This window comes from Ixodes scapularis, unplaced genomic scaffold (assembly GCF_016920785.2).
Source record: "Ixodes scapularis isolate PalLabHiFi unplaced genomic scaffold, ASM1692078v2 PGA_scaffold5__190_contigs__length_132052651, whole genome shotgun sequence".
In the NCBI taxonomy this organism is placed as follows: domain Eukaryota; kingdom Metazoa; phylum Arthropoda; class Arachnida; order Ixodida; family Ixodidae; genus Ixodes; species Ixodes scapularis.
Window position 1 is genome coordinate 60,524,416 of NW_024609880.1, and position 25,986 is coordinate 60,550,401.

A 25,986-nucleotide genomic window follows, 5' to 3' on the forward strand; every position below is an offset into this window, starting at 1 on the left:
CAGGGTAATGAATTTATTCCACTCCGGAATTGATACGCCTGGCATATCGGTGGTTACCGAAGAGAACCTCAGCGAGCAATTTCTCGATTTTTTTAAGAATCGACTGATAACCTCGCACGAAAAAATGCACATTGCTCATAAAGCCGAGGCATCCGCGTCGGTCTGTTGCAGCATTTTGTTTTTATAAAGAATATGGGTGCGGGAATAAACGAAATTTATTTCGCGCTTATGACGTTTCACTATTTCTCAGAAACCGCGCGTGGCACGTTGTTTCCGGTGACATGTCATCGAGCACTACGGGTCTTCTGTGCACGAAATGTTTTAACTTTAATTTCGCCCTTGCAATACACAAAGCGATAATGAATGACAGCGCTGAAGAGATATCGCTGGGGATCCGATACACAAAGCGAGTGACAGTGCTTTTTGTATCGAATATGACGGGGCTTACAGCGCGCCACAGGCGAAGCGCGGAACTCCCAGACGCGCCGCGCGATGGTCGAGCTCATCTTAGCGGCCCCGCACTCTCGAACCCCGGTGCATTTTCATTAGTTCTCAGGGGCCCTCCAGGTGGAGCAGCCTGTATCAGCATGATTGTAAACCTGAGACTGGGGCAGGAAGAGGACACGACAGAAGGTAGTAAAAGAGGAGGCAACGTCTCAATGTGTAAGTTGTAAGACGTTGCCTCCTCTTTTACTACCTTCTGTTGTGTTCTCTACCTGCCCCAGTCTCAGGTTTACAATCATGTTCAACTTACACCAGCTCGCCTGCACTCTGACTATTTTTTCTGTATCAGCGGCCACGCGTTCCGGCGTTCAGGTTTCATTTCGTAATGATTGTACACCACCAAATCCGAAAACACGACGAATTGAAAGGATTAAAGATATATTTTCCTTGTCTGAGAAACTTTATTGCGTAGATTTGTTTTTTACAGAATATGAAGTGGACAGAAGAGAGAAGTCGCAAAGATGGGACAAGGAATATGAGTAGTAGTAGTAGTGGCGGGCAAGCTTACACGCTGAGAAAGATGTCGACAAGAACGTCTGAGTTTGAAGGTGGGAAGAAGATGCGGCAGTGCTTGAAGCGTTAATTTACAGTCATTCGATGTGCCTTAGGCACTCTTAGCCTTGAAAGCGTAGGCTTCCTTGACCTCAATAGGGTTGGCGTTGATCTGGACATCGGCTGGGGCCTCAGATTTGGTGCCTGGCTCGTTGGTGTCAATGGAAGCGTGGAAGCCGGTGGCGTCGGCGACGTAGTTCACGGTACGGTAGACACCGTCTGGGGTCTGGTAGCCGTAGGAACCGGTCTTGGAGTTGCTCTCGTCACCGGACTCGGACTGGGAAATGCGGGCACCGGTATCGTCGGTGCTCTCGAAACTGAAGCTGTATGGGTGGGGTGGCTGCCAAAATAAAAAGAGTCGCCAGTTTTGGTTAGTTCTATTCGCGCATACTCCCAAGTAGGATAGTTTTTCGAGCAATATTTCGCTTTCGTCTGGGAATTCGGGGCCTCGAAAAGCCCAGAGAAGCCAAGGTGAAGCCAACTCGGTAGTTTTGGGCCCAAATCTTATTGTTTGGTCTTAACTAAAAAAAGAAAAATCGGGTTGCTGAGGAACATTTTGACGACATCGAAGCATTTCTTATCAGTTCTGAATACGAAAGCATGAATGTCGTTCTTCCGCTCCCTTAGTTCGTCTGCGGAGTAGTGGAGTAGACGGCCGCAACCCCCCACCCCAACTCCGGCAACACCTGCCACGAGAGCGGCGCCTGAGCGCGCGCTCTCGTGAAGCGGCCGCCAATGTCTATCTAGGAGCAGTTCTACTGAGCCAACGGGAAAATAAGTATTTCTTTCGCGTTTTTACTTTTTTTTTTTATTACAAACATTGCGGACTTAGCTCCATCCATAGTTAATGCTTTCGCATTAAAAACTTTGGTCCTTCACTGTCTGGTAGTTAGTCTGTTATCAATCACTTTTGTGCCTAAATAAAAGAAACAAGTGCGAGACTTTGGTTTCGGATCTGGTTTGCCGGTTGTCATCCGCCAACTTTGCGCCAACATTGCCAAACATTTGCCTGAATAAGAGTTCACTACTGTTTGTTTGGTTAATGCGTGTCGTCTTTGGCTGAAGTTGAGCTCTTTGTTTATTATCTGGTGAACAAGAGGAAAGCCATAGAGAAGCCGAAGATAAGTACATTGGTAATAAATAGCTATTTCGAAAACTTTTTAATTACATATTCTTTATTTTATAGGACAGCATGTGGAATAGCCAAGTAAAATGCTGGCATACAGCTGTTTACTAAAACCATAAATTTTCAGGTTGAAGACATACGAAGTTATTTTGTTGAGAAGTAAACACCAAGGAGCTTGACGGTAATCTGTCTCTTGAAAAATACTTACATATTGCTCAGCAAGCTGGGCAGCGGCATAAGCCACGAGGCAGGCAGCGAGGACAACCTTTAACGGAAGAGTCAAAATTACTCGTTGAGTAAGGCATTTTTACCTCTACCTTAAGAAAAATCAACCAGGGTTTTAGAAAACTTTAGTTTTCTTGGGTGCTCACCTTAAACATCTTGGGATCCCTTTAGCTCCGTTTGGTCGGAAAGCAGATGAAGTTGTGGTTCCGTGCTCCCTTGGAGTCAGCTTTTATAGGAACGATGAGGCAACAATACCAGACAGTTCCGTCTGGGTAGCGCCAACACCGCGCCCGACATCACGTAGGAAGGGAGGAAAGGGAAGCAAAATCAAATTTCACCACCGATTGGAAGCTATCTCGTTGTCCAGTTAGTCGACGATCCATGCCTTTTAGTGCCGTTTCAACAGTGCACGTCCTTGGAAAGCACACGTCAACGGCGAGCTAAGAAAAAACAAAAGGGTCTTCGATTTTTTTTTTAAATATCTATTCGAACACGACTTACGGCTTTACTTTACTGAATAGAATTAGTGAACTTGTATGCTGATATAGTGACTGAGAACAAGTTGGAGAGGGAGGTGGAACTATTCGGCAAGAATACCAACCATCTGAAACGTACAAAAAAAGGCTGAGCCGCAGTGCTTCCGCCTCCATAACCAGACAATTTAAATCTAGTTCTTTATCCTCGGCTGTGCCACGGGTTGAGTTGTCCGGACGGGTCTTACATGACAATGCGTGCAACGATACTGGGACTGGTTTTCCCCGGATTGAAACGCGAGCCAACTGGGAGGCGGGGGAAGGAGGGGGGGGGGGGGGGGGCAGGCCGTGAGCTTGAAACAGTAGAGGAAACGGTGCGGACTCGCCGCGAGAGGTATGAACATAGTCCAGCCCCGGAACAAGTGTGATACGGCTGAAGGTGTTAGTTGTGTCGCGAGGCAAGGAGTGTTTCAAAAGCGTCAGATAAAAACAAATTCCGTTCTTACCTGAATCCGGCTTTACCCTCTAGGACACTTGACTTTGCTTTAAATGCAGAATCTTCTTCACTCTAATTAGATAACCAAGTAAAATTTCCTGGTAGGTCTCACCTAGTACAATTATTTTCATAATTGCATACTTGGGTATCTTGCTTGAATACAGGTTGAGTTTTAAAGACGTTGAAGATTGAGACAGCGTGATATATTTTTTGTATGTGGATCATTCTGGTGCACATAAAATATGTCGGGCTTGGGCCTGTGCAAAACTTTTTTCTGCATTGGACAAGAATACCATTGTCTCAGTCACACAATAATACTAATGTGCTTATATGCTATAAATTGCATCAGCTATGATAATCGGTGACCTGCCTGATGAACAATGGTGCAGACAAAAATCAAGCTATCTATGATCACACAAGCGCGCATTAAATATGAGCCACTACACAGCGCATATTCTACATTATTATGGGTTGAGTATAACAAACGCGAAGTAGTTTGTAATGCACAAAGAAACAAGGGAGTCGAAAAACCAACTCTACAGCTGATGCCTGATACTGAAGCAAAAGCAACGTTTCTTTTCTCTCTCTTAGTATTGCCTCAATATTATTACTGCTATGCTATTACTTTTAACTGGTCCTTAGGAGTGGGGCAGTGGCGTAAAGAACTAGAAAAAATCACGAATGCACTAAATTTGATAACATTTTCAATATTCATGCCAAAAACCTAGCATAAAGTGCAACTAGAAACCGAAGGGTGAAAACCTTATGCAACTAGTTAAGCTTGACGAAAAGCCTTATAACATTAGTACCAATAAAAAAAGAGTAGAGTTAGCCCGCTTTTTGGCTGATATCAATTGGTCTCATTATGGTAAAAGTTTAAATATTTACCTCTTCTTTATATTAGACCGGAACGCCTAAACATTTGGAACAACATCCACACGGAATCTCGGATAATCACCAACGCATATTTATGTGATTGATTGTAGTAAAGGCAATAATACACACACCTAATTACAGCTAACCCAAAATCAATTAAGACCGCGTAAGGGGGCTCATTATCACTTGCTTCGACTGCTACTGAATTTAAGGAGAAACGAAACATTTTGAGTTCGTAGTGTTCGTTGGTCTTATTTTATGAGTTGTTCCTGCCACAGAAGGGAAAGTATTCACGTTCCATGTATAAGGACACAAGCGTATAAAAATGCTTTACTTGATGGAAATGTAAGTTTCGAATCGCTCCTTATATCTGAGAGAAGGAAAAGTTCTAATTTATTTTGAAGTCACAAGCTAAAAAAAATTAACTATAACAGCCGCAGTCTCTGTATATACCACAAACCTGTAATACTGTGATACAAATCAGACGTGTAAAAAAAAGATAATAATAAACAATTTGCGAAGCTTGGGAAGTCTCATGTGCAGCCCTTGGTATACCGGCAGGCGGACATGCCTTAAATCTTAATCCAGCTTTTAATTTTTGTTTCCTATTATTACGTAGAAAAAATGTTTGAACAACAGTAGAGGCTTTATTTTACGACGTTTCGGGAAGAGACATTGTGTAATAAAGCATCTACTGCTGTTTAAACATCTTTCTATGTTTTAGACTTTCTTAATGAAGACTTATTCATTAATATAGTTAATTTTATTTTATTACCTTAAGGCCTCTTGAGGGAGGCATTACATAAGGAAAGCGTGAAATTAAATTTTCTATAATGAAAAAATAAACCCTAAACAAAAGAAAAAAAAGAAGAGATCAGGAAACCGCCTGATATAAACATTACACAAACAATTTACAAAGTTATGCAAAAAAAAACATTTTAAATTACTACTAGTTATCAAGCTTTAGGGCAGGCTATTACAATCTGATGTTCATAACGGCACAGGTGAGCATTCAAATGTGTTGGTTTTTCAAAATGTGGATTCCACTTTTTGCAGGGGAGATCGAGGCGAGAGGATATATAGTGTGTCGGAGAAATAAAAGTTCTTGGAGACCACGGGTTCCAGTACAATCTGTGCATAAAAGAGAGCCGGTCTATTTTTCTTGGGTGTCGAGAGTTTGTACGGATATGAATTGTTTTAAAGAATAGATGCTATTCCAGGAGAAGTTACGAGTGATAAAGCGAGTAGCACGATTTTTTACAGCTTCCAATTGGTTAATTAAATTGCTTTGATGAGGGTTTCATAACACTGAAGCACACTCCAGTTTAGTTTTGACTAGCGTAATGTAAGCTTAACATTTAACAAAGGAGTTCGCGAGAAATAACATATGCCTTCTTAACATTTCGAATGTTTTGTTAGCCTTAGAACAGATGTAGTCGACATCACTTTTTCATGATAAATCTTGAGAGAGGTACACCGCTAAATATTTAAACGTGTTCACCCGCTCATGTCATCAGATGAAATATAATATGAAAAACCAAATTTGTTTTCTGGTCATACGAATTACGTTATTTTACATTTATCCGAGTTGATGGTCATGAATGGCACCAATTTGTTAATGGTTCGAGATCTTGTTCCAATGTTATGTAGTCTTCAATGGAAAAAATATTTCGATAGAACACAATGTGTTAAGCATATAATCAGACTGTAGAATATAATGAAGACGCCATTACATGTGTAGAAATTAGGAAAAGTAGCAGATCTAGAACAGAACCCTGGGCGACGCCAGAGGAGGGGTAGTGGCATTATCGACGTACACAGATTGAACACGCTGCGACAGGAAAGCTTTAATCTAGGAGACAACGTTAGGGATGACGTTTAGATACGTGAGAGTGGATATTGATTTAGTTTGGGGACCCCGGCGAAGCTTTTTGAAAAGTCAATGATGATTGCGACTGTTTGCCTGGAAGAATGAATATTAGTATGTAGACCATTGTAAAGTTATAACAGTTGGGCTTGGGAAAAACATAATAATAATAATAATAATAATAATAACAATAATAACAGTAATGTTATTATTAGTTAATTTTAATATCTCTGAAAAAATATCCCGCGACTCAACAGGTAAATAATTGGTGCATTCCGGTAGACAAAAAAAAACTTAATATTACAAACACTTCAGGCGTCAGATTTAAGAGCTGCGATTACACAAATACTTGGTTGGGGAACTGATGTTAACCACGACATGGAGTTTCGCCTTTCAATCCGCCTCTTACAGCGTTTGCTACAATAAAAATAAAAATAAAATGTACAATGATCATGGGCTGTCTGGGAATTATGCTTTCTTTGGAAATGTATATCATTCGGAGATCAATACTCTTTATTGTTACGCTTGTAACTTTAGAAGATTTTGGTGGTTAAACGTTCTCTTTTGTGTTATCCACTCTGATACTCCTCCGGCTTGCCTTCGAATTGCGTTTCAGAATCTGGAAGCCCAGCTAAGAGGATATCTATTCATTAGATTTCTTTCATTTCTTCACTAAAAGGTCACACAATCCGTTCCTCAGAAAAATGTATAGTTGAAGAGGAAAACACGTGAAAGCCGTATAAGCAATTTTCGTTTCTGAACCACTTTATGATAAGAAAGGCTAATTTATGCTTAGTATGTTATATTAGGACATATATAGTTTTGAGCTCTAGTGAGTTCAAAAAACAATTGTTTCATAGTATATCGGAGCCTCCTATCGCTCAGAAGTCATTATAGCAAAATAAAATAAAGTATTGCCTCGAGTGTAGACCAAAGTGCCCAAGGCACTTTGGTCTACAAACCGACGCCTCTTTCTGTATTGACAATTGTTTTTTATATTGAATTGAAACTGTTATCTGGCTGCGTTCTTAGGCTACACGACTGCAAGCTTTGTCCTCAGTTATTCGCACTGCCCTCTTTTCATTATTTGAATGCCCTATCTGCATTTTAATAAAAGCAAACAGAGTGGATAATATGAACAGTAGCGATGGGTCATTTCCGTAAAGTGCCAGTAAACGAAAGAAGGATGAACGTGCGTTTAGATTGGATTTGTAGCTTTAGGGTAGTCTATCAATCGGAAATTCCCATCGTCATAAGTTAAATGTTTTTTTTTTTATGAAACTCGTAGTGTGAACACAACGAAGACAAAGCTTAAAGAAACCTAGCATTTCAAAAATTATAAAGCGCACAGTTACCAGAGAGTGTGAGATTTCAGCATATAACACAAAGGACAAAAAACGACCAAGAGGAAAAACACTTTTTTATCATTACATAGTCGCATTGTTGAACTGTTCTATATTTTCAGAGCATTCTTTGTTTTGTTTTTTTGCCTTCGCGGGCAAGTTGATCTAAAGAATGTTATTCAACCAGCTTTCAGCTGAGGCCAGGCTAATCATCCTAGGGTCCTCACTGATGGGGATACACAAAGCAACGTTTGTCAGAATGCATTTTTATGATAAACAAAATGTCTACTGTTTTGGGCGGGAGACTATCGCAAGTAATTTTTTAAGAGTGTTTGTACTTGAGCAAATCGAGTTTGTTGCGACATTGGGGGTAGTGGAAAAGCTGTTTGAGGTGAGTGAACGTGAGAAAACGCTTGTCAGTGAAGCGCACATAAATATAAATTCATTCATTCCTTCATTCATTTGTATATTTTCTGTGCTTAAAGGGATACTACAACGAAATTTCGGCGCTCATTTTTTGGTCTATATGTGTTCAAAAGAGCAGTATCACATGGAACGTACCAATATCTTGCTAAGAAAGTCTCGAAAAGGAATTTCAAAACGAATTAAACGATTAGCAAAGAGCACCTGGTGGATGTCGCTAACGTCTCGTTTGTATTGCTCGTCTAGGAACCTTGACAGCTAGTGACGGAGGTTGTCTCGTCTACGGCCACGACGAGAGAAGGGGGGAAGGAGGAACTCCCCTCTTCCCGAGAATTCCTTTTGTCTGTCGCAGAAGTCGCTATTGTCCCCCTAGAAGATTATAGAAGATTAACCCGTCACTCAGAATTCGTACAAAAGCAGCCGCTTCGGTGGCTGGAACGACTAGGCCATCCTCTCGACGTCAGCCTCGCCGTAGCTTTGCTCGTCTTGAGACGGCCTACGTCACGATTGCGTTGGATGTCACGTGCTCTAAGCTGGGCCTTCTCCGAGCGCTTGCCAGAGTGGGCCGTTTATAACGAAAAATACAGCCACCAGGATCAAAATACAAACGTGCAATTGTCATTTACGGATATTGTGGATCATATTCAACCTATTTTTGAACACGACGGGAATATTTCAAATTTCGTTGAAGTATCCCTTTAAGAACAGCTTGACACCTTTATAATGATGCACAATAAAATGTTCACAGGTTAGTTACAAAAGTCTTAAAAGCAACAAAATTTGGGTTAAAAGCATCAATATCTGCTCCGCTGATGGTATTGTAGAAGTGTTCAATACAGGTCATAAGACTGGTTGAGATGATGTGATTAACGTGGAAAGTCTGCAAAACCCGCAAACCTCAACTCGGAAGGTGTATATTAATAGCAGACGTGATATCTGGGCAATCAATTGATCCATGAACACATTTATACAGAAAAACGACATCGCTTTCACGTTGTCTAGAGCTCAAAGAAGGACATTTTCATCGTTCCAAAAGTCTCGCATAAGAATAATATACAGTACGACCAATCTAACGATCATAGACAATTCGAAAAAAAAGACAGCTCCGGACATTTTCAATCATCCTTTGGCTCGTAAAACTACTACAATTCCAGACTAGAGAGGAAAACTCCTACATGATCGGATTAATTAGAAATATAACCGTGGAATACAGGTAGATGTGAAGAAGAGTGTAAACGCTTCAACGGCACGATTTACATTGGTCATGCTATATACGGAAGCCCAATCTGCATTATCTAAATGTTGATAAAAGCCAAACTAATAGCCGCTTGAGAAAGCTAGCGACTCACGGTTGGTGTGCTTTACTTTCCCCACAGAAATTATAACGGAAACCGGAAAAGGAACGTGCCAGACGTCCCGTAAAACTAGCGGATTGGAAACAGACATCATGCTGTCGGTAGGAAAGTTGGCCAAGGGCAAATCCAGCACATGTCCTGCTGAGTTATGAAGACGGTTCATTTAAGTATATCCGAGAAAGTTGACAAATGAAAAAAGGCATTCGCTTTAAATGAGGCAGTATAAGCAGACAGTGCAGGATGTTCCAAATTCCAGTTTATATCAGGAATATTGAAATCACCAAGTATGAGCATATGATGTTGATCCACATCCAGTTTATTCCCTAGCATATCTAATTGGTCAGAAAACTTAGATCCGCCGTCATTGCGAGGAAAATAAAGAGTCCGCGGCCTACGTGCGCAGGCCGCGGACTCTTTGATAAAACACTGAACAGTTCATTTGAAATGCTAGTTGGGTGTAACTGTGTCATGGTCACCATTGCGCCGTGCAACGTCGAAAAATGCCCTAAAAAAAGCCCATTGGCCAAGCGTTTGCATCGTTCACAGCAATGCGAAATGAAGAGTATTTCTCGTGCCTAGTTTTTAACTTGGTGCATGTAAAAGATTTTTCGTCCAAAACTGCAGTTAGCACCTCCCCAACATAACTACACGTAGTGTCAGGATTGAGATGCGCAACAAAAAGCGCCTTGAGCCTTCGTGCTCTAGGGGCTGACGATAGCTTACTGCTTGCGCAGGAACGTGATGATGGCTGGACTCTCTTTTTCCGTTGGATGACCGTGAAGTCATTGGCATCTGTACACGCCTTCGGCACGGTCACCGCGGACGGCAGTACGAGGAGCCAACAGCCACAGCAGATGTAGATGTACTACGCAGATAAGCAGAAGTAAAACTGCTCCCGGACACCTCCAGAGTGGTTGATGCAACGCATCGGCCTGGTGAATCTTTCCCAAGAACCTCCGCGAAGCTTGCGGACTCAGGACCGGGTTGCGCAGGCGGCATTGCAGTCGGCCGTGGCTCGATGTTTTGGGCAGTAAAATGACGTAGCATTTCCGTGTTCTAGGACAGATGCAGAAGCAGAGACGCGTTTTCCACCTTAAGCGAGCCAACTTCTTTGACATGGGAATCAACCTAGTCATGTAGTGCCGCCAACAAGTCTTTCACAGAGCTACACGCGCTGCAATTTCCCACAACGGTGCTCACCAATGCTACGTCGCAATCATCAGGAGGGCGTTGTTCCGTGATAGCATTAACTTCATCGGAGCCATTGCGCTTCGTGCAAGATTTACAGTTGTAACTGTTTATACCACTCTGCATTAAGTAATCACAGTCATCTCACAAAACGTCGATGGACTTACAGTGAAAACGGGTACCACAAGGCCCCGAACATAGCAGGAATTGCATCCGGCCGATGGACGCTTCAGAGCACACCAAGCACACGCCCTTCGAGGAGGGCAGGTTGCCAGCACGATCCGTAAATGCGAAGAGCTGGATGACAGACACTTACCTGTGAAACTTCAACACTCATTCAATATGTTTGCAAGCTCAACACTCATTCAATGAGTGTGCAAGCTCAACAGTCATTCAAAAGAATGACTGTGACGGACGTATGCCGTATTGACAGAAAATGTCGGGGTTACATAGCAAATCTAATAATAATAAGAGGAGTTTTGTTGAAGTTTTTTAAACATGTACATTTTAGTGTGCATTTTTGTTTCACGTGCATTCTTGTGTGTGAGAATTCGGTGTCCAAAATACAGAAGCTTCTAAACAAAGTAAGTTGCATCCCCACAATCTGGGACATGTGTTTCATGCTCATGCTTTCGGAATTTCTCAGTCGAAGTCTGTAAGACGTTTATTTCTGCCTAGCAACGGCACAAAATATGACATTCCCCCCAAAATAGAGAGGGCGATAGTATAGAGTATAAAAGTGCTGAACGAGACTGCCCTCTTTAAGCTCAGGCCTTGTCAAACTGCACTTGTTGAAGCTTTTTACCCTATCTACCATATTTTCCTGGGAAAGAAAAAAGATTGATTGATTGATTGATTGATTTAGAATGCATTCGCCTACAGCTTGCTACTATGCAGTCGATCGCGCGCATCACGGGAAATATACGTACACCTCTCTTTTTCAATGCCAATCACCATCATCTCTCAAGGTAATCAATATTGGTATATATTGTCCCGATCGTGCTGTAGTTATCCTAGAATTATGTTTTTATTTATTTTACTACAGCGATTGCTATCGCCTTTTACTGTCTCGTGCTAAACTTGATTTACGTCACCTACCCCTCTGCCTTTTTTTTTACTTCTCTTACGTAATATAAATGGTTTCTTTGTTATTTATGTTATTAGCAACTGCAAAAAGTGTGACGTGTTTCAATTTTTGTTTTGACAAATAATGCCGCCATTTTGCACTATACATGTTTTTGTGCATGCGTTTATTTGCTTTACTTACATTATTATGTCATTTATCTTACCACATTGCTTTTAATCAATCAATTACTCGCTTCAGCGTAAACACGGGGTCTCTTGAATTCTTCCTTTTTTTTACTTGGGAATATATTTTTTTATTACCCCACAGTCATTCTTTAAGCTACTGGTCACGAAATTTAGGTGAAAGTTTGGTACAAGTCAAAATCTTCCGCCAGGTGGCCACTGTCATTAAAGGATGACCTTCGCATGGCCACTCCCCTTTGCGTAAACCACTTTAAAGACTTTATTGCAAGAAGTTCCAAAATTTGGCCTTGCACCGAAATTTTGTTTTGTGCGTAGTTGATCACTGCATGCACGTACTGGTTAATCTTCAAAGATCTCTAAAGACATAACTTACAATTAAGCTTGTTTCGAAACAAAATTATGTATTTGCAAGGGGAAAGGTACTTGGCATTGTGTACGCGTTCGCAGTTCCCCAGCTTGATCGCGCAGTTCACAGCGGTGGATTTTGACGATGCTTGAGCTATCAAAATTACATTTTTTATAAAGAGGCCATTAAATGGAATTGACTATTTTGAAGATTGTTGCACATATAAAACTAGCAGTTGATTGGGTGTACAGACCTCAAGACACTTACATTATCGAGAAACCTTGTCTCTGCGATGACTGGTCACCACGATATATGGGTGGCTCATTCAGAAAAGGTCGAAATTCCGACATGATCCCTACCTGACAGTCTCCCAGCAGTGCTGGCTAGAATGGAGGCTTTTAGTAACCCTTGTAAACACCAGCGCCGAGCGTGGTCGCTTACCAAGCTTTCTTATATCGTTATAAAAAAAGTTTTATGAACTTTGATTGTATGAACCCCAATTTTTGCCGAAATAAAGAACTTCTACTTTGACTTTCACTTATTATGAGATGCTTTAACGTATAATTTTATTCCTAGACCGGACATACCACATGCTTCAGTTAAGACTTTCAGAAATGTCCATGACGTACCGGGACCGTGAAACTCACAGTACATATCAAAATTAGAAATGAACTATTCCCTAGATACTTTTCATACCAGATTAACTTTTTCATAATGTAGGGACTGGACGCACCGTCAAGGGAGTCCAGTCTCGGCACAGGAAAAGAGAAAAAGACGCGCGCGCTAGCTATACGCTCACGCGCTCACGTGCTCACGAAGAGCAGTTCCTGCCGAGACACCACTGAAATAGAACGTTGTTTTGGAACGTCCGTCTCCTGCCTGTTTCTTTCACCACATTTGGTGACCCGGACGTGATCGCCAACTAGAACGGGTGAAATGCAGCAAGGAGAGCCTTCGGACCCGCCGCCAGCCACTGTTGCAGCGGCCGCAGTCCGCCTTCCACCATACTGGGACCGCAATCCGCGAGTTTGGTTCCTGCAAGCGGAATCACAATTCCACCGCGCTGGGGTCACCACACAAGGTCGGAAGTACCACCACGTCGTCTCGGCTCTTTCACCAGCTGCCGCCGACGAAGTCTACGATGTTCTGACAAATCCCTCTCCAGCAACACCGTATGACCAACTGAAGAATGCTCTGCTCCAGCGCACCAAGATTTCGGAACGCTCCCGCGTGCAGCAGCTTCTCTCGGCGGAAGAGCTCGGGGACCGGCGGCCAAGCCAGTTGCTGCGACGCATGACCCAGCTTCTTGGAGAGCGCTCTTACAATCTGGACGACGTATTCCTCCGCGAGCTGTTCTTGCAAAGGCTGCCTTACAATGTCCAGATGGTTTTGGCAACAGCAACAACGTTGGACCTCACCGGACTTGCCGCGCTGGCCGACGCCGTGATGGAGGTGACCGCTCCATCCGTCGCCAATGTTACCGTGGCTCCACAGCAACCAACAGCCCTGGACTCTGGATCGGCCGCTAACAGCCAGCCTCTCCAGGCCAACATCGAGCAGCTTTGCCAACGTTTGGAGGAGATCGTCGTCGCAGCTACACGAGGCCGCACCCCCCACCCTCGTGAGTCACATCGCAGACGTTCGACGTCTCCTCGAGCACGCGGCGAATCGACATCTCGTCGTACACGCGGCGAAAACACGCGATCACTGAGCCCTTCCGGGGTCTGCTACTACCACCGCCGCTTCGGTGCCAACGCCGGGCATTGCCTCCGCCCCTGTTCATGGCAGGGAAACAGGCCGGCCGACCTCTAGAGGCGACGAGTGGTCAGGGCCTCGAAGAAAGTCGCCTTTTCTACGTGTGTGACCGAACCACCAAGAACCGGTACCTCGTCGACACCGGAGCCGAGATCAGCGCAGTTCCAGCAACGCGTGCCGACCGTTCCTTGACACCAATCTATTTTCTGCGCGCAGTGAACAACAGCGCGATCCCAGTCTACCGAGAACGGTCGATCACCCTTAACCTCGGCCTCCGGCGGGTTTTCCGGTGGATCTTCCTGGTGGCCGACGTCAGTCAAGGAATTCTCGGCGCGGACTTTTTCAACCACTACAAACTCCTCGTGGATGTTAGAAGCAGGCGACTGATAGACTCCACCACGCGACTTTCCATCCATGGTATCGCAACGGACGACAATGCAGTCTACACCTCTGCCTGCACGATTCCGGAAGAAGCGTTCAACACTTCGCTGAGTAAGTTTCCGAGCCTTACTCAGTCACCTGATTGGACCAAACCCGTCTCGCACGACGTACAACACCACATTGTGACGACAGGACCACCTGTTTACTGTCGTCCCCGCCGTCTAGCCCCAGAGAAACTCCGCGATGCTCGCCAAGAGTTTGAACACGTGTTGGACCTTGGCATCATCCGACCCTCGTCTAGCAGCTGGGCGTCTCCATTACACATGGTGTCGAAGAAAAATGGAGACTGGCGGCCGTGTGGCGATTATCGTACCCTAAATAAGAACACTGTACCGGACAGGTACCCTCTACCAAACATCCAGGATTTCACGGTGAACCTACAAGGCGCGAAGATCTCCTCGAAGATTGACCTGACGCGGGCCTACCACCAAATTCCCGTGGCCGAAGAAGACATCCCGAAAACAGCGATCACGACACCGTTTGGACTTTTTGAATTTCTCCGCATGCCCTTTGGCCTCAGAAATGCGGCTCAGTCATTCCAACGGTTCATCGACGCTGTCACACGAGGATTACCTTTTGTCTTCGCGTACGTAGACGATTTGCTCATAGCCAGCAAGTCACCGGAAGAGCACACGACCTACTTAGACCTCCTCTTCGAGCGACTGCGCAGCCACGGCATTGTCATCAACGCCGCGAAAAGTGTGTTCGGAGTTCCGGAATTGGAATTTCTTGGTCATCGGCTTGACTCCTCGGGCATTCGTCCATTGCAATCAAAGGTACAAGCCATCAAAGATTTCCCGAGGCCGACTTCGACCACCAAACTTCGCCAGTTTCTCGGTTTGGTAAATTTTTACCGACGTTTTGTTCCGAACTGCGCCAAACTGCTCGAACATCTTGAGGTCCTCCTAACGAAACAAGAGCGAAAAACGTCATCCCTTCCTTGGAACGAAGATGCGGAACGCGCTTTCGGCGAGGTAAAGAACTCACTTGCAGAGGCAACAATGCTAGTACATCCTAAGCATGATGCCCCAACATCGCTGATGACTGAGGCATCTGCTACTGCCGTAGGAGCGGTGCTACAACAAAAAGTCGACGGAGAGTGGCGTCCGATTGGTTTCTTTTCTAAGAAGCTCAAGCCAGCGCAAACGCGCTACAGCGTTTTCGGACGTGAGCTATTGGCTGCCTACTTGGCTGTACGACACTTTCGACATTTCGTCGAGGGACGGCCATTTACCATATGGACTGACCACAAGCCCTTAACTTACGCCATCAGCAATTCCGGGTCTCATTACACACCACGTGAGATTCGCCAGCTAGCCTTCTTGGCCGAATTCACAACGGACATTCGGCACGTTAAAGGAGTTGACAACGTCCCCGCTGATGTCCTCAGCCGTATTGACGCCGTGAACAGCCCAGCCTGTTCTGCTGTAGACTTGGAGTTGCTGGCCCGTCTACAGACCACCGACGAAGAATTGCGTGCCCTGCGCAGTTCATCCATATCACTCCGACTGCGGGATGTAAGCTTTCCAGAAGGCACCACCGTGGTCTGCGACCTGTCAACGGGAACGCCTAGGCCTTTTGTACCACGTGAACTGCGACGACAGCTTTTCGAAGCGATTCACTGCTTGTCGCACCCGGGTATACGGGCATCCCAGAAGCTCCTGTGCGACCGCTACGTTTGGCCCCGGATAAGATCCGACGTTCGTGAATGGGTGCGATCCTGCATCGCATGCCAGTGCGCGAAAGTACAGCGGCATCCGGTACCACCAAGTCGACAATTCCTACAGCCTGACAGCCGTTTCAACAAGATCCATCTGGACCTAGTAGGACCCCTACCGATTTCTCAGGGACAGCGCTACATCCTAACGTGTGTCGACAGATTCACACGATGGCCAGAAGCAACCCCACTGCCCGATATCACCGCCGCCACTGTCGCTGAGGCGTTTATCGTTACGTGGGAATCCCTGTTTGGCTGCCCCTCAGAGATTGTCACCGACAGGGGTCGACAATTCGAGTCGGCACTCTTTGCCGAGCTCACTCGATTGCTCGGAACCAACCGCTTGAGAACGACTGCCTACCACCCACAGTCGAACGGGATGGTAGAACGATTTCATCGACATTTGAAATCGGCCCTTGCAGCTCAGGGTGGTCCCTCGGATTGGGTTCGTCATCTCCCCCTTGTGCTTCTTGGAATCCGGACAGCCTTGAAGGCGGACATCGGATGCTCCACCGCCGAGCTGGTGTACGGCACTGCACTTCGCTTGCCATCAGGTTTTTTTGAAGTGGAACTGCCTCAACAACAAAGGCAGTTGGACTATGTAGAGCAACTCAAGCAAATTTTTATCAATTTGCGACCGGTGCCTACACGGCAAGGAACTTCAAAGTCTCCCTACGTGACCCAGGACCTCCAAGACGCCACTCATGTTTTCGTACAACAATCGCAAAAGAAGCCACTGCGCCACATTACATCGGACCTTTTCCAGTGGTCGAAAAGAGAAGCGACACGTTTGTCCTGCGTGTCAACGGCAAGAATGACACCGTTGCATTGGAGAGACTAAAGCCGGCACTTATTGAGCAAGAGCATGTGCAGGAAATAGCGCTACGTGACATCGACCAGACGACAGAGAAAAGCCAACTTCGTTGGAACTCAAATGTTTGTGTGCTTTAATCGTTCGTCCTACCTCCTCTCTAAGGGGGGGCATATCTGTAGGGACTGGACGCACCGTCAAGGGAGTCCAGTCTCGGCACAGGAAAAGAGAAAAAGACGCGCGCGCCAGCTATGCGCTCACGCGCTCACGAAGAGCAGTTCCTGCCGAGACACCACTGAAATAGAACGTTGTTTTGGAACGTCCGTCTCCTACCTGTTTCTTTCACCACAGTATTGATCCGGGTGTTGTCTCCTGTAACGTTGTAGTTTCTTTGTTCTCAGACAAACTGCAGCCAGAAAAAAAAAGTTACAAACAACCATGATCACATGAAGAATGGTACGAGGTGCTTGAAACGCAATGATCGCTTAAACTCACCGCGGGGGGCATCGAAATCAAGACAAAACGGAATTTATCGTAAGTTGTTCATGAAGCGTCCATCACACAGACAGCACAACCATTAAATCTCCGCTAAAACAAAAAATATTTAAAATTTTTTTTTGTTTAACTTTTTTAGTAGCCAAGTGAGAACAACTGTATCTCACCCATGATTCCTCTTCAACATTTATTCATGATTTACAATTCCATTCGTGGTCAATTCCAAAGAGTGTCAATAACAAAATTCGCAGATTTCCGCCACAGCGTGCCAGGTAATAGTGACACCAGTTAATTCCCGCAGTAAGACAATTTTAGGCGTATACACCCTTTATTTATTCGATCACTCGCAACACAGACTTGTGGTAATCGAAGTGTCTAAGAAAAAGAATACACTGGGAGCATGAGTCAACGTTCCTGCCTAAAACTAAATTCAGACAGGCGCCGTCATAATGTGGAGGCCTCCTTAACGTTTGATAGCACACGCTAACCGGGTTCGAGAGTGACCAATATGTAGCGTCGTTCCCCACTAACCGTAGAAATAGATGGCAGTGCCACTTGGCTCTTGCCAAGTGCTCGCTCTTTGCCAGGCGTCACGGGACGGTGCACACGCGAACGCACGTGAGACGATGTCTTTTGCCTGGCACAACGTCGACGCTGACGTTGCAAAATAATCAAAACTTTGTTTAGTATACAGTAGAAACCTGCTAATCAAAGGAACGCACTAGTGAAAAGCATATATAATTTTGTATAAACAATCATTGGGTTTCCTTTATCGGCAGACCAAATCCTAAACCGTGTCAGCGAAGAGATACCCGGATTAAGCGCCAAAATATACAGCAGTTGCAGCTTTAATGATGTGCATTTAATCTTCCGTCCTCTGTTTCACATTTTGACTGCCAGACCTGACGAGTATTCGCAGCGCACTAGGGCAGGCGATAGCTTCCGGCTTCTTTCCTTCACGCTTTTTCTATTGGATGGCACCGCCTTCTCTAGAATTTCGAATTTGCAAAATCTATAAGTAAAAAAAATCAGGAACCCTTTACTTTACTCGTATCAATAATTTTTAAAAAGCAAATATTCGACAATACTTTGTTTTATTTTAATAGAATTAACTGATGTCCATGTCCGTTGTAACCAGTGTAACCAACCGTTTTTCTTTTATTCTTCCAGCCACCCTCCTGCATGTTCCTCTATTAGCCACAAAAGATCATACGCGAGTTCCTATGCATATAGAAAATGCCTAGATTATGAAAACAACAACGTGCAAGCTTCAGACACGAGGCTATAGTTCTAGAACCACTGAAGTTTTGTTTTCTAAATGTGTGCTTCGAATATTGATTCAATTGGACTTTTTTAATAACTTGTCTGCTAATGCACCGAGACGAATAAAAGGAAAGTTAACCACAATTCAAACGAGTTCTTATAAACGAGAAAAATTAAGAAAAAAAAAGAACTTGGTAGACGACGCGTCTTTATAATTTTTTGTTTATTTCTTTTATGTGTAATATTGCAGTCACATGTTCAACTTTTCAACAAAAAAAAACGTTCTAGGTAGACTTACGAATAGAAAATCTCCTTTAGTTTTCGCAATGGCATTGCATGATGAGGTAAATTTAAATGAAGTTCACGCACGACTTCCAATCCTCCGCCTGTAAACTTTTGAAGAGGTGTGATATCAAAAAATATTTTCCGTTTTCAATTTTGATGAGGTTTAAGGCTTGAGTATTGATATTTTTGGCAGTGTGTCGTATGGCTGTAGTCTCATATAGGCAGGCTTTTAAATAAAATGTTTAGCGTAGTGTTCGGCTCATTAAAAATCTAAAACATTTTTCTATTTCGTTATTTGTATTTATTTTTTTACATGTAGACTCAGTTGGGTTTAGGAATTACAATCGTTTGATCGATGTATGACTGCGCGCCCAGTTGGATTAGCATTTTCTGTGCTTTTATTACCTTTAGCCTAAACTATCTACGTTAGAATTTTATTGTCGTTCCGCTCATGAACCCGCCTTAACAAGTTACAAACAACTATGCATACTTTTTTGTAAAAATATGTTATGCGTTTGCCAATTGTAACCTTTTAAAGCAATATTCGTACGCAAGTGACAAAAACAAAATGCAGGTATTCTCTACGATCTATTTGGTTTTGATTTCACACTTGCAATTGTTAGTTCAGTGATCACGTCAAAAAAAAAGCAGATCGGCGTTGTTGTTGTTGTTTTCTTTTTAGGGCTAACACGTGAAAAGTAGAAAAAGCAATACACATGGTACCAACGCGATTCACTCTAATATTTTTGATTTCAAGCTGCGCCCGGTGTCCATCTTATGGCCGGTGCCGTGATGGCCTCCTCTTTTCAATATCTTATACCGCGTTTTAATAAGTTTGCGTAGAAGAAATTTCAGTTTTGGTGCTCTGTTTTAAAGTAGAAACGTGACTTCGTAAGGGCCTTGGAAGGAATCTGATAACAAATTTGGTGGTACCACCTAACAAATCTGTGGTGTGCTTATCCATCTTGATCAAAAAAAGCGAAAGGCAACTGAAGTGTGCAGAAATTTGAAAAATAAAAAATGACAGAAGCTGTAAAATCCTTATGAATTCATAAAAAAGTTAGAGGACGTCCCTACGTCTCTACCGAGCCAAAAGATTGCAAAAAGTCCGTACGTTTAGGGACATGCCCTTGGAGCTGGTAACATTGGTTGTAACCCCACTATTCTCGAGCTACGCGAGATGTTTTATCATCTTTTCGAAGTTTTTTTTATATGTAGCCTTACTAGACGTATCATAAAAAATGAAAGACGTTTACAATCCCCTGTAACTCCGAATTAGAGCGCAGCTCTTGAGGAGGAGGAGAGGAAGGCACGGAGAGGAGGCTATGCCCCTCCTCCTCATTTGTACCCTCCCCTCCTCCTCTCCTGCTCGCCTCCGATTTAGGGGAAAATTTTATGCTAATTTCGGCTAAACTTAGCGGGGAAATGTTTCCGCTAAAACTAGCGGGAAACTTTTCCCGCTAACTTTAGTGGAGAAAATGTGACGCGAACTTTAGCCGAAAAGTTTTTCCGCTAAGTTTAGCGGAAGTTTTTCCGTTACATTTAGAGGGGATTTTTTTCGCCAAACTTAGCGGGAAATTTTTTCGCTAAATTTAGCGGGGAAACTTTTTTCCGCTCAATTTGGAGGGGAAAATTTACCGCAACAATTGGCGGGGAAAGTTTTCCGATAAATTTAGCGGGGAAATGTTTCTGCTAAATTTAGTGGGGAAATTTTTTTGCTGAATTTAGCGGGGAAAGTATTCTGCTAAATTTAGCAGGGAAATTTTTCTGCTATACTTAGCGGGGAAATTTACCCATAATGCACAGAGCGGTTACAAAGACGGCGACGGCGGCGCGGACGCCGCTCAAGCAGTAAACGGGCGCCTAACAGCTGCGCTCTAGAATGAAAGACGTTTACCATTCTCTGTATTGTCCAAATAGAGCGCAGCTCTTGAGGAGGAGGCGGAGAGGGTGTGGGGGGGGGGGCATGCCCCTCCGTACCCTCCATTCCTCCTCTCCTACTTCTCTCTCATTTTGCGAAAAATTTTCGCTAAATTTCCCGCTAAATGTAGCGGAAACATTTCCCACTGACTTCAGCGGAGAAAATTTTCCGCTAAATTTAGTGGGAGAATTCTTACGGTAAATTTAGCGGGAAAATTTTTCGCTAATTGTAGTGGGGAAGTTTTCACATAATGTAACGCGCGGTTACGCCGACGGCGACCGCAACGCGGCTCAAGCCGGAAACGGGCGTTTAAAAGTTACGCTCTAAAGTCAGAAATCTATTTTCGTGATCAATAATATTGAGTGAGGCACTTCGATACAATACTAGAATTTATTGGAAAACGATCGAGCACAATGATCTAATGGCAAGTCTTTATCAGGTACCGTCATGTAAACGTAAATACGCGAAGCGCGAAGCCCTTTACCGCCAAGGCAGACTCTATAAGCCACTATGGGCAAACTGATCGTTCACGTAGAGCAGGCACTAAACATCAATACGCTGTCCGAGTTTCTAAATTTGCAGCGAGGCCTCTACCTGATTTACCCGATATCGCAGAATTATTTCCGTTCCGTTTGCACCTCAAGGAAATACTCATGTTGCAGTTATAAAGTCGCTGCACACTGTAGACTGAATATTTTTGCACTTCATAAGGAAACATGTGCTTGGCTTACGAATGTGCATGACGATATCATTTACATTTCTACGTAAACCAGATATACTCCCAAACGTTGGAAATATGCAAGAATTGGGACATTTTTAATTTCAACTATTCTGGCTTTGTTCTCCTCTTAAGTAAATGCATCCCAGTCGTCTTAATTCCCTCCTTCTCGTATTAACAATCAAGATATTCAGTCTGCAGTGTTTAGGGAACTGACACTAGCGATAGTTTCAACACCTAATATTTTATTTTAACACCAAAAATAACGTGCCACATTTTCATGCGAAGCATCAAGGAACAAATATGCGTTAACCATTTCTAATATCTGCTAAATATTTGTACTAAGATGACTCGAATTTATATTTATAACTTATAATAAATATATTATTCGTGGGTTCTTAAATGCTACAATAATACCACTACAGATGCTTGCTATATTGTCGCTAAAGTATTAGTTGTATTATCTAGAGGAATGCAGTGAACTCTTACGTAAGGAGCGATTCCGTTCCTCTATTTTTCACGCAGCAGTCTGCCAAAAACAATATTTAAACACCTGCTAACTTTGCGTTTTGTGACCTTTACGAGGTTAAAAACAGCTATTACGGCCATTTCGTGTGACGTGTCACACTACAAAATGAACATTTTAATTATTCGTCATGTATACACTGGCCCAACCACATTTTGACAGTGTGTTAGTACCTTTGAGCTGATGCGTCCGCCAAGCAAGCAGAAAATGTATGTTCAGTATATTTAGCCATGACAATAACCTCCGCCAATTTCTATGCCTAACTTTAAAGTTATAGAGTTATAGTGTACAAATATGAGTTTTCCTTATCTAGCATAAAGAGCGTTAGTTTTCCATTCATAGACACCGTCTGACTACACAAGGTGCCCAAGAAAAACCTAACTGAGACACTTTCTACAAATTCCTGAACTGACAATGTCGTAGTGACCTACTTGAAAACTAACTTTACAAAATAAGACATGTTTCTGAAGACAGAATGTATATCTGTGGGGATTGGAACTTACAAGAGATCGAAAGTGTACACATAAATATCATCAGTGGTCTAAAGGATGGACTCCTTGGGGCGAATAGGCTGCGAAAAAAAATCCACAAAATTTGTTCGGCTTCTTTTGCTCTGCGCGTGGAATCAGCACACTGGCTGGTACTTCGCCCGGAAAGCGAGCGTGCCGTCGGGTGAAGTTCGTGAGTTGTGTCGCATAATTCGCTTCCTGGAGTTCAGCCTTTACGAATTGAAGACACCCAGGGAAAACCAAAAACCACATCCAATAAGAAGGATGCATATGCATCCTGGTTCATCTGGTGCGATAAATTTAAGCGGAAAACACTAGTTCACCATAATTCCCGGCTTCGTCAGGTGTTTGAGGCTATGCTTCTTCTTCCTCGTGGGCTTCACAGGCTTCGGATGGTTGTGAATTGGCGGTAGTTTAGACAGCAGCTTCCCGAGGGTAGAATCAGGGTCCACTTTCTCCCAGTGGTGCATATGTATGACTGCGTCGCCTGGATAAGACGTTTCTGTGCCGGGTTCGTTAGTGCAGACATAGACGTGGTATCCAGTGGAGTCGGCCAAGTAGTGAACTTGTCTGTACAGTCCCTTCGCGTCCATGTAGCCGTAGGTGCCCATGCGTACGTTGTCGGCATCAGTGATCTCTAGACTGTAGATGCGAGTTCCCAACTCATCTGTGTGGTCGTAGTGTATACTGTACGGGGACTTCTCCTGCATCAAAACAACAAATAATGCCACCGTTTATTTATTTCTCTGTTTTGATTTTAAGAACCAGGGGACAGATTCCCGAAACTTTTTTGTCGCAAGAACGTTTTTGAGTATTCCCGAAGCAAAACTTACGAACATTTTGCTTCAGGAATATTCAAAAGTTTGTAACTTTTTATAACATAAATTTTTGAACTTTTTTGTCGCAAGAAAATTTCGGAAATCTGGCCTCAGACCCTTCAGGAGTTGCTTGCCGCTAAAAGATTTACAAAGCTGTGCGATTTTTTTTTAAACAGAATGAATGACGTACATAGTTAGATAACGCGTAAACCGGAATGTTGGTAGTCATTTAACATCGCGAAGAGCTCAGGCTTGGTAGACAGCAAAGGTTGTAGTAAAAAATAAAATCATGACGTTTTCGCGTTGTGCTGATTTTTTTTTTCTGTTTCATTATTTTACAACAATGACTGACGCGTCATCCTCTTATGTTATGCACTATCGCTAGAGGCCCATGGCTGACGGTACTAACTATAAATAAATAAGTAAATAAATGAGACTTATCAATGCAGAATGGTAGGCTAGTTGATATTAGGATGTCAAATAAATGATTGTGAAGTATGTTTGACACGATCAGTTTTAGAAACGTCTGTTCAATGTATCATATGCCGTCAATGAAACACCTCAAAAGTTTTTTTTACACCCTAGTTGAACGGTTCGACGGATTGGAGTATGCATCTTAATTGAAATACAGTATACGTTGAACGAACAACTGCCCGACCAGTTTTCTTCCTCAACAGAAGAGAGTCGATTTGGAATCACCCTAATTACTAGCCTAACCTCTAAAGTTGTATTGTTACTTTCCACCACTCATGAGAAGGATATATCTAGGGGTATCCGTACTTTAAATAATATCAAATAAAGAATGCGAAGTAAGCACGCGGCAAATACCTCAGAAAGTCAAACGGCTACTCACATTGTCCTCGGCATTATTTTTGATAGCTCGACCTTGAACTGCAACGACGGTCACCATATAGAGAAGGAGGACCTGAGAGTTAACGTCGAATCAAAAATCATTATAAACCCACCAAATTGCTGCAGCGATAGCAAGAATATACCTAATATATCAAAAACGATGAACTTACCTTGAGGATCATGACTGACTTTGACCCGATGTCTTCTGCGTCGCAGTGGATGTCACCGGGCAGATGACTACACGTCGACGACAATGAAGAACTTACAGCAGCACGTACGCTTCATTCGCACTTGCGTAGTCGAGAAAACCAGTGCCGTGCAGTCGCCGGACGAGATGATCGGTCGAACAAGGCTCGTGTAAGTCCCAGGAGAGAGGAGGCACCAATCGACGCAAAAGAAAATGTGTAGTTTTATCGGAACGGTGCTTGCCCCGTTCTGACACCCTTGAGAATCGGACTAGTTCACTTTTGGTGTTTCCGACGACCTTCACTTTATCGTCGGACTCCTCTTGAGCTGAAAGGCGGCAGTAGGTGAATGTAATGAGATGCGTGAGGCACGAGGCTCGAACCGCCACGCAACGGTATGTGGGCGAATCTTAGCGCGGAGCCGCCGCTTTCAGATGCATTCTCTCCGAGGCCATGTGCCGTGTCTAATCAATTATACTTGTAGATTGACACAAATGGGTGTCTTTGTTCCGTCTGAATTCTTGCTGATGATATGTGGCGGCTATGTCGAGCGCTCTAGCACCCGTGAACGATGGAAAAGTGGTGATGGTGAAGGAGAAAGAGAGGGGCAGAAAGGGATGAGCTTTAGCGTGATTGGTATACCCATTGTGCTATAGTGCACATCCAAGTACGGGAGAGGAATTTATTTCAGTGCTTGCTGGACCAAGCATCCCTGTTCGCTGCATGGGCAAGGGCGAACTGGATAGTAAAGATCAAAGCGCACGGAATTAAAATTGTCTTGGCAGTTGTTCCAACGCCTTCTCTCTCTCCACAGGAGTCTTTTTTTTTTTTTGATAGATATTTAGTTTGAAGGGTGTCGATAGAACTACTTTGGCGGCTTTCCAAAGCGGTGCATTCTCTTCATATTATCAATTGTTATCCCTGCCACTTTACATTCATCAATATTAAGTTTGAAAACACAAGCCGTCATAAGTCTAAGGGTGTTTGTTCTTGGTCAAGGACATTTTTTTCTTCGGAAATCCGGAATAGCATAAAAGTTTTCAGCACAAGGAATCTATTGTTGCAGGAGGATAACCGATAAGAATACTACCGTCGCACTCAGTTTCCTTTTTGATGTGGTATTGATCAATACAGCGGGCTATGTTAGAATTGCATGTGTGAAGACATGTAGTTGTTATTTTAAAATAACGCTTATTTTACATTTAAATGCGCCATATCTTTTGAGACATATAAAGCACTCTCAATGAAAAGAACATTTGTTTTTATTCAAGTTGTATTGCCGTATAAATATTTGATTTTCCATATTTCTACTTGCTATTATTCAGTCGCGCCTCACTCTAACAATCTCAATTATTGCTTTTGTAGTGTCTTCCTGCAAAGGTCAAAATGTAGCTAACAATGATTTAATTCGAGGGTATCTTTGATTGATACGTTTTAGTAGTTTGGACACATCTCCCGAGATCAAGAGCAAGAACACAATTGACGTAGTTCACTAAGAAAACAGCGATTTTCACATCAATAGCTATATATAGAAATTGACAAGACCACATTGTAGTTTCTTCCAGGCTAAAAAGCACTTAAGCACAAAGGAAGGACAGCTTGTTTCGGATGTACCTTGAAGAGCGTAGTCCCGTTTCATTACGAAGT

At 43.4% G+C, this 25,986-nt stretch overlaps 3 protein-coding genes across 3 annotated transcripts; 1 reads left to right on the forward strand and 2 right to left on the reverse strand.

Annotated features, from left to right (window-relative positions):
• Window positions 1–885: 885 nt before the first annotated feature.
• On the reverse strand, window positions 886–2,624 carry LOC8024991 (cuticle protein 10.9). The gene is made up of 3 exons (XM_002407743.3): window positions 2,554–2,624; window positions 2,391–2,447; window positions 886–1,396 (listed from the first exon to the last, which is right to left on the reverse strand). The coding sequence occupies exons 1-3, from the start codon at window positions 2,560–2,562 to the stop codon at window positions 1,109–1,111; spliced, it is 354 nt and encodes a 117-aa protein (XP_002407787.3). The 5' UTR covers window positions 2,563–2,624; the 3' UTR covers window positions 886–1,108.
• A 10,355-nt stretch (window positions 2,625–12,979) lies between these two features.
• On the forward strand, window positions 12,980–18,459 carry LOC121046812. Its single transcript, XM_040501460.1, has 2 exons — window positions 12,980–13,843; window positions 18,433–18,459. The coding sequence occupies exons 1-2, from the start codon at window positions 12,980–12,982 to the stop codon at window positions 18,457–18,459; spliced, it is 891 nt and encodes a 296-aa protein (XP_040357394.1).
• On the reverse strand, window positions 17,824–25,000 carry LOC8024992 (cuticle protein 10.9). Its single transcript, XM_002407744.4, has 3 exons — window positions 24,325–25,000; window positions 24,156–24,227; window positions 17,824–23,188 (listed from the first exon to the last, which is right to left on the reverse strand). The coding sequence occupies exons 1-3, from the start codon at window positions 24,334–24,336 to the stop codon at window positions 22,799–22,801; spliced, it is 474 nt and encodes a 157-aa protein (XP_002407788.3). The 5' UTR covers window positions 24,337–25,000; the 3' UTR covers window positions 17,824–22,798.
• Window positions 25,001–25,986: the final 986 nt, after the last annotated feature.